This window comes from Oryx dammah, unplaced genomic scaffold (genome assembly GCF_014754425.2).
Source record: "Oryx dammah isolate SB20612 unplaced genomic scaffold, SCBI_Odam_1.1 HiC_scaffold_29, whole genome shotgun sequence".
Lineage (NCBI taxonomy): Eukaryota > Metazoa > Chordata > Mammalia > Artiodactyla > Bovidae > Oryx > Oryx dammah.
Genome location: NW_024070213.1, coordinates 58537180 through 58546429, shown reverse-complemented (window position 1 = coordinate 58546429; position 9250 = coordinate 58537180). Strand labels below are relative to the sequence as shown.

The 9250-nt window shown below is 37.2% G+C and overlaps 1 protein-coding gene across 1 annotated transcript; it reads right to left on the bottom strand.

Moving 5' to 3' along the window:
• Positions 1-435: 435 nt before the first annotated feature.
• Positions 436-1377, bottom strand: LOC120857346 (olfactory receptor 9K2-like). The gene has a single exon (XM_040232797.1). It carries the CDS (start codon positions 1375-1377, stop codon positions 436-438), a length of 942 nt encoding a protein of 313 aa, XP_040088731.1.
• Positions 1378-9250: the final 7873 nt, after the last annotated feature.

Sequence of the window (9250 nt, the reverse complement as noted above, 5' to 3'; positions counted from 1 at the left end):
TTTACAACTCAGAATCACCCTGTCTTGGGTTGACCCATCTTCTAAACATTATACATTCTGAGCTTAGCATTCTACCAAAGCATTTTTTCTGCCCACTATCTAAAAATAGGGCCCAAAGAAAAATATCAGTAATAAAATTAAATTCTTTTTTCCTTCACTCCATAAAGTTTACCTAAAAAGAGTAAGGAGCATATTTCTGTTTATAGAGTGACTGAAAATTTTACTGATGCATGAGAAATACCACTGCTCTTAAGGGAGAGTGAATGATGAAGAGTGAATGACAAATTGTTACCACCCCTTCACTGAAAATAATTCATCTGTGGAATGATCAATGTAAAGGATCTTCAAGTGACTCAAGCTTGACTCCACACTGAAAGCAAATCAGGCTGAAACTATCGGTGGGCCCACTAATGAGGAAATCACAAGAAAGTAGAATTAGGATAAAGCTTTTTTCTTCCATAAGATTTTTCTCAAAGCTTGTATGACATCTTTGTTTCTTAGAGAGTAAATCAGAGGGTTTAGCATGGGTGTAACCAATATGTAAAATACTGAAACCATTTTACGAAGTTCAGGATTGTTTGGACGTGTGAGATACACAAAGGAGACAGTCCCATAAAGCAAGCTTACCACCCCCAGATGGGAGCTGCAAGTAGAGAAGGCTTTCTTTCTCCCTTCACTGGAGGGGATCTTCAAGACTGTGGTTACAATATACATGTAAGATACTACAATAACAACTATTGAGGGCAAAATAATGCAGGCAGCCAAACTAAGAGATACCATCTTATTGACAAAGAGATTAGAACAGGAGATCTTCTCAATTTGGTAAGAATCACAGTAGAAGTGATCAATGACTCGGGAGGCACAGAAAGACACTGAGAATGTTACACTGACTTGGAGGATGGAACTGATCCAACCACAGAAATAGGAACCAGCCACCAGCTGAGTGCAAAGGCGTCTTGACATATGGACACTGTAAAGAAGAGGGTTGCAGATGGCAATGAAGCGGTCATAGGCCATGGCCGCCAGGACAAACCCTTCTGTTACAATGAAGAGTGCAAAAAAGAAGAACTGGGCAGCACACCCTACAAAAGAGATAGTCTTTTTCTCAGACATGAAGTTGACCATGGCCTTAGGTGCAATAGCAGTGGAGTAGGAGAGGTCAATGAAGGAGAGATTGCCTAGAAAGAAATACATTGGTGTGTTCAGCTGGGAGTCAGCCACAATGATGCCAATCATACTAATGTTTCCCAAAAGGACCATGCCATAGACAAGCAGGAAGAGGAGGAAGAGGAGAATGTGGAGCTCTGGGCGCACCCTGAAGCCTACAAGAATGAAGTCAGTTACATCTGAATGGTTGCCTGCTCCCTTGTCACCCATGGCAAGAACCTGCTAAGAGGTACAAGACAAGATTAAAAATAGAGACGTCTACCTATTTCCTGGTATCACAAAATATCTTTTGCCTCTTGTATAAGACATTGAAATTTGTCTTATCATCTCCTTTATAACATTCTGTTGTGTTATGTATGATCTGCTGCATCCTTTTATAGGAATTGACTCTGAGGTATATTGTAATTGCCCATCAGCACACAACATTTGAGTCGCCTAACTCATAATTTTCTAGTGTGATTCTCCAGTTCCAGTCCTCTTTCCATTATAATGCACATGATTTTCACACATAAAGCATTTTCTCTTTATACCTGTTTAGTGCTTCATTTGATTTACATAGTAAGTCTAACATATCTGAAGGTTTTGAGAGATAAATAATATTTGCTTTCTGTAGTTTCAAATTCATTTTAATGCTTCCATTTTACAACAGAAGGATCAAATTTAAGAGCAATTTTGTTGTTGTATAGTCACTAAGTTGTATCTGATTCTTTTGTGACCCCATGGACTGTAGCACTCCAAGCTCCACTATCCATGGGATTTCTCAGGCAAGAATACTGGAGTAGGTTGTCGTATCCTTCTCCAGAGGATCTTCCCAACCCAGGAAATGAACCCTTGTCTCCTGTGTCTCCTACACTGGCAGGAAGATTCTTTACCACTGAGCCACTTGGGAAGCCCAAAAAGAGTAATTTTAAATTCTGCAAGTAGGCATTAGAGATTAAAACAGGTCAGTAGCTAAACAGTTTTATGAGAGTTTAAAGTAGGATAGCAAGACATTTATTTGGTTTTCCAAAACCTTCATCCAAAATGAAGGCATCTTCAGCTTTTTAAAGTGGACAAACCTCAGACATGCTACTGGAAAAATCAACAGCTCCTAAAAATTTCTGTACAAATTTGACATTAATCTATCTCTTACCTGAATATTTCTCACCTTACTTCGGTGGAACAATTTTCTAGTGGTAGAAGCAGGATACAAAAGTTATTGTGTTTAATCCTAGAAATGGAAAAAGGAGAGTAAAACCATAGAAGGGAAATTAAAGACATTGTCAAAATTCAGCATATTTTAAGAATTAAAATTTTACATGAGATATAAAATCTTGTTTTGAAATATATAATTTTATTCAGTTTTTGGCTCTGCTCAGAGATTAATATCTCATTTTTCAATTAAGAATAGCCTTTTCATTTCCTTTGTTGTGTTTTTGCTGGAAAATCCCCTATAGCTATATACCTCTTATCTCTTTCTAGAGGATAACATAGATGACCTGGTGAGGTCTCTAACCCTGTGAACATTTCTTTATGGAGAATGAAAAGAAAATGCACCTGAACCTGAAGAATCACATTGCATGGCCATGCACATGAGATATATCTTACAGGTCCCAGAATGAAAACGATGGAAGCCAAATGGAATTTAAGTACAGCAAAGATAATATCACCAGTGAGGAGTAGTAGTCCTTGATGACCTAGGGAATAGAGTAGAAGGCAACCTGGTACCCTTAGTCATCTCTGTTGCAACTATTTCAAATAATTGCAGCATGAATTGGGTGCAAAGGTCCCTTTGAGAGAGGCTAAAAATAAAGTCAATTATGGGGTGATAACAGTGCCAAGTTCCAAGTCCATCCCAAGAGGGCCATATAGGAAAGAAACAAAAGAAAGAGTATCATCTACTCTTCCAACTCACCTTGAACCATCTCTCGGTGTTTTGAGAAACAATTTCTTATTTAAAAAGTTTGTTTTACGGTTAAAATATATTATCTCACATAATTTTCATTCCTCAGTTTTTTGGCCTCTTACAATCACACTGAATTTATCTATTGATGCTGTTATATGACATATCATTAAATGCAATGAGTGTTCCTTGATTGACTCTTGGTTTTAACAAGCCAGACACAAAATATGTATTTTGGGAAGTCAGGGATTTTTACTTTAAGAGTATTAAATGACACAATGAATTATCGGTAACCTGTTTAAGCATATAATGAATTGGTAATGTAAGGAGAACACTTCATTTTTGGAGAAGTCTGTTAAGTACAAGGAATGAAGAATAATTGTGCTTCTCATCCTGTATGATAAAATATTGCAATATAATGCAAAATGTTGCATTAAAATAGTGAATATATAGAAGTGGATTTTACTATTTTTCTATTTTATTATAGTCTGTATATTTTGAAATTTTTATAATAAACATCTTGTTTTTTGAAGACCTATAAGAGAGAAAATTTAACATTTCTTCCTTTAGACAAAAATAATGAGTTGATAGCTGGAACTGTTGCAGCCATGATGTGACCGTAAATGGTATTAATGACTTGCTGAGGATGGCAGAGCAGAAAGTAGAGAGAAACTTGTGTCCTTGATGAAGTCCTCATGCCAGTGAACCACCCTGGAATCAAGGTGTCTCCAGCAACCCTGTAATGTGAAATTATAGACCTCTTGCAGGTCAGGAAGCAACAGTTAGAACTGGACATGGAACAACAGACTGGTTCCAAATAGGAAAAGGAGTACGTCAAGGCTGTATATTGTCACCCTGCTTATTTAACTTATATACAGAGTACATCATGAGAAATGCTGGACTGGAAGAAACACAAGCTGGAAACAAGATTGCTGGGAAAAATATCAATAATCTCTGATATGCAGATGACACCACCCTTATGGCAGAAAGTGAAGAGGAGCTAAAAAGCCTCTTGATGAAAGTGAAAGAGGAGAGAGAAAAAGTTGGCTTAAAAGTCAACATTCAGAAAACGAAGATCAAGGCATCCGGTCCCATCACTTCATGGGAAATAGATGGGGAAACAGTGGAAACAGTGTCAGACTTTATTTTGGGGGCTCCAAAATCACTGCAGATGGTGACTGCAGCCATGAAATTAAAAGACGCTTACTCCTTGGAAGAAAAGTTATGACCAACCTAGATAGCATATTCAAAAGCAGAGACATTCCTTTGCCGACTAAGTTCCATCTAGTCAAGGCTATGGTTTTTCCTGTGGTCATGTATGGATGTGAGAGTTGGACTGTGAAGAAGGCTGAGCACTGAAGAATTGATGCTTTTGAACTGTGGTGTTGGAGACTCTTGAGAGTCCCTTGGACTGCAAGGAGATCGAACCAGTCCATTCTGAAGGAGATCAACCCTGGGATTTCTTTGGAAGGAATGATGCTAAAGCTGAAGCTCCAGTACTTTGGCCACCTCATGTCAAGAATTGACTCATTGGAAAAGACTCTGATGCTGGGAGGGATGGGGGCAGGAGGAGAAGGGGACGACCAAGGATGAGATGGCTGGATGGCATCACAGACTCGATGGACATGAGTCTGAGTGAACTCCGGGAGATGGTGATGGACAGGGAGGCCCGGCGTGCTGCGATTCATGGGGTCACAAAGAGTCGGACAGGACTGAGCGACTGAACTGAACTGAACTGAAGGCTTAAGCTATTTTCAGTGAGTCTTTAGTTACTTGCTGCTAAATGCATCTTATTCAATTCAATACATATGACATTACTGAAAAAAAAAGATGGGAAAGAGTTATTTGAGCCTATAATCCAACAAAAATAAGACTGCTTGGAGATAACTAAAGTGCTAACAAAGTCAAAACTAGAATCAATCAGTGAAGTTGCCAAAAGGGTAAGGTCTCCTGCTAATAACTGAGAGCAGCATAAATTGGGGGAATCCATACAAGATCTGAAATAGTACATACAGACAAACACACACACAGACAAATACATATGCGAGCACAACATATACATTTTATGTATCAATCCAACTCAGAATGCTCCCACGTTTACCTTTAAAGCTATTAAATATAAAGTAAGCTGTAAGGATGTATCGCACAACACAGGGAATGTAGCAAATACTTTATAATAACTATAAATGGAGTATAACCTTTAAAAATTGTGAATCACTATTCTGTACACCTATAATTTAAGTAATATTATACATCAAGTATGCTGGCTCAGACAGTAAAGAATCTACCTGCAATGCAGGAGACCCAGGTTCATTCTCTGGATAGGGAAGATTCCCTGGAGAAGGAAATGGCAACCCACTCCAGTATTCTTGCTTGGGAAATTCCATGGACAGAGGAGCTACAGTTCATGGGGTGGCAAAGTGCTGGACACAACTGAGTGACTAAGCACACACATACATCAACTATACTTCAATAAGGAAAATTAAAAACGACAATTTTCAAAGAAATGTGCTAGGCAGTTCCTAACTGATGAACATGGAACACTGATCTGGATTTCCAGACAAGTCAACTACCTGTTAAGGGCTCTGTGTCCTAGCCTCAATGGGGCAAGTCTGCACACACACCTCCTTTCTCTCCCCCACTATCTGAGCCATAAGCCAGATTCTTCTTAGTTAAAAAAAAAAAAAAAGACTTAGAGATATCTACATGTTTAGAGGATCTCCTTGAAGCCCAACCAGGAATAAACAGGAATTTGATTATTAGTTTAGGAATCTACAGCTATGAGTTCTTTACTTCGTAAATGGGCTTTCAAAATCAGGATTAGGTTTTTATCTGGAAGACAATGATGAGTTATCAAATTTGACTATATTTAAAGTTTTTTAATCTGTATGACAAAATAGACCACAAACAACATTTACAAAACAACCCAAAGGATGGAGCAAAATACACGAAGTACCCACAGCCTCCAAAGATTTACTATTCAACACATAATTATTTTGTATAAATTTATAAGAAAAGATATTTTTTAAAAGAACTAAATGGATAGTTGGACTAATGATAAATTCATATAAGATAAAACAAATAAAAATTTTAAATTGCTCTCAAAATCACTAATAATCATGTAAATGTTTAAATCCTTACTTTTTTCACACTATTCAAACTGACAAATGAGGGAAAAGAAAAATGGACATTGTTATACCTGAAGTGTAAACTGGCAAAGCCTATTTGGAAAGTAATTTATAAATATATAGCAAAGTAGAAAATATTTATCTATCATAGGATCCAGCAATTCTGTTTCTAGGCATACACTCCAAATAAGCCTTTAGACATGTGCATAGCAGACATCCACACATTTTCATTTTTAATGAATAAAATAAAGAAACAAATCTCTAATCAATATGACATTAGATGGGCAATTTATTGATCTATATGCTATAAATTTTCTAAATGAATGGACAGGATATGTATACATATATGTATATATATCAGGATATGTACCTCTTGCCAGCATAAACACTAAATAATAAAAAGAAGTTAAATCACATATTGAAGGGCATAATTTTCATAAACCATTAATTATACTAAATATAGTATGTGTTATCTGTGGATCTAAATATAAATAGCAGACATAAAAATCTATGCATGAGAGAGAGCATAAAATAACAGAAGTTTAAGATTTTAGTGATGATAAGCATCACTTCATTGTTTAATTTTAAAAACAGAGCTTTGAAGCAAAAAATGGGAAACGTTAAATTTGCTAAATTGAGGTTGTTCCTAGATGTCCATGTATTATACTGCTTTCAGTACTTTTCATACTGTTGAAGGATTTTAGTTGTTTTAAGAATTGAAATAGAGATAAGAAGAGGTTGACTCGCCAAAGTGATGAGCACAGGCTTACTCTCTGTCCTGACTCCTTGGTCCCTGAGTGGCACGTGAACTCAGTTTTTTCTTTCTCACTACCTCCCATCCCACGTGTGATACCAGTCAGAATAAGGTGACATCAGCCAATCCCAAATTCTACCTGCTAAACTAATCTCACACCCCAATACCTCTTACATCTCTCTTTGGGTTATAGTTTGAAGGAATAATTTCACCACGTGCTTGGATGAACCCTTAAGTGGCCAGTAGCTCTTCCAAACTCAAAAATCTCCCCACACATGTCCACCAACTGCCATTGCTAAAAACAGCCAGTTTTGCTCAAGATGCAAGGGTTTTTTGTTTTTTTTTAAGACACAATGACTTTTATACAGAGCAAAACAACTGAGGTGTCTTTTACTCTGAATGGGGATTGAAGGTTCAAAGACCAAGACTGAGACTTGAAGAGGCATCTACACCATTCCATCTTCTCCAGAGCCCCACTTTAGCTTGATTAGACTTTGAAGAAGAGAGGCACAAGGTAAAAGTGATACGAGGAAATACATTTCAAAATATATTTCTAAAGTACTTAGATCTATATTTTAGTACTTGTATTTTTATTTTTTTTAATTTTTATTTTTACTTTATTTTGCTTTACAATACTGTATTGGTTTTGCCATACATTGACATGAATCCACCATGGGTGTACATGAGTTCCCAATCCTGAGCTGCCCTCCCACCTCCCACCCTATATCACCACTCTGGATCTTCCCCGTGCACCAGCCCCAAGCATCCTGTATCCTGTATCAAACATAGACTGGCAATTCGTTTCTTACATGATAGTATACATGTTTCAATGCCATTCTCGCAAATCATCCCACCCTCTCCCTCTCCCACAGAGTCGAAAAGTCCATTCTATACATCTGTGTCTCTTTTGCTGTCCACATACAGGGTTATCATTACCATCTTTCTAAATTCCATATATATGTGTTAGTATACTGTATTGGTGTTTTTCTTTCTGGCTTACTTCACTCTGTGTAATAGGCTCCAGTTTCATCCACCTCGTTAGAACTGATTCAAATGTATTCATTTTTAATGGCTGAGTAATACTCCATTGTGTATATATACCACTGTTTTCTTATCCATTCATCTGCTGATGGACATCTAGGTTGTTTCCATGTCCTGGCTATTATAAACAGTGCTGCGATGAACATTGGGGTACACGTGTCTCTTTCAGTTCTGGTTTCCTCAGTGTGTATGCCCAGCAGTGGGATTGCTGGGTCATAAGGCAGTTCTATTTCGAGTTTTTTAAGGAATCTCCACACTGTTCTCCATAGTGGCTGTACTGGTTTGCATTCCCACCAACAGTGTAAGAGGGTTCCCTTTTCTCTACACCCTCTCCAGCATTTATTGCTTGTAGACTTTTAGATCGCAACCATTCTGACTGGTGTGAAATGGTACCTCATTGTGGTTTTGATTTGCATTTCTCTGATAATGAGTGATGTTGAGCATCTTTTCATGTGTTTGTTAACCATCTGTATGTCTTCTTTGGAGAAATGTCTATTTAGTTCTTTGGCCCATTTTTTGATTGGGTCTTTTATTTTTCTGGAATTGAGCTGCAGGAGTTGCTTGTATATTTTTGAGATTAGTTGTTTGTCACTTGCTTCATTTGCTATTGTTTTCTCCCATTCAGAAGGCTGTCTTTTCACCTTGCTTATAGTTTCTTTTGTTGTGCAGAAGCTTTTAATTTTAATTAGATCCCATTTGTTTATTTTTGCTTTTATTTCCAGTATTCTGGGAGGTGGATCATAGAGGATCCTGCTGTGATTTATGTCAGAGAGTGTTTTGCCTGTGTCCTCCTCTAGGAGTTATATAGTTTCTGGTCTTACGTTTAGATCTTTAATCCATTTTGAGTTTATTTTTGTGTATGGTGTTAGAAAGTGATCTAGTTTCATTCTTTTCCAAGTGGTTGACCAGTTTTCCCAGCACCACTTGTTAAAGAAATTGTCTTTAATCCATTGTATATTCTTGCCTCCTTTGTCAAAGATAAGGTGTTTTTGTTATTTTTTGTTTTTTTTTTTAAAGATAAGGTGTTCATAGGTGTGTGGATTTATCTCTGGGCTTTCTATTTTGTTCCATTGATCTATATTTCTGTCTTTGTGCCAGTACCATACTGTCTTGATGACTGTGGCTTTGTAGTAGAGCCTGAAGTCAGGCAGGTTGATTCCTCCAACTCCATTCTTCTTTCTCAAGATTGTTTTGGCTATTCGAGGTTTTTTGTATTTCCATACAAATTGTGAAATTATTTGTTCTAGCTCTGTGAAAAATACCACTGGTAGCTTGATA

Excerpts from the sequence above, each read along its gene's own strand:
- LOC120857346 (XM_040232797.1), bottom strand. The coding sequence starts at position 1,377 with ATGGGTGACAAGGGAGCAGGCAACCATTCAGATGTAACTGACTTCATT.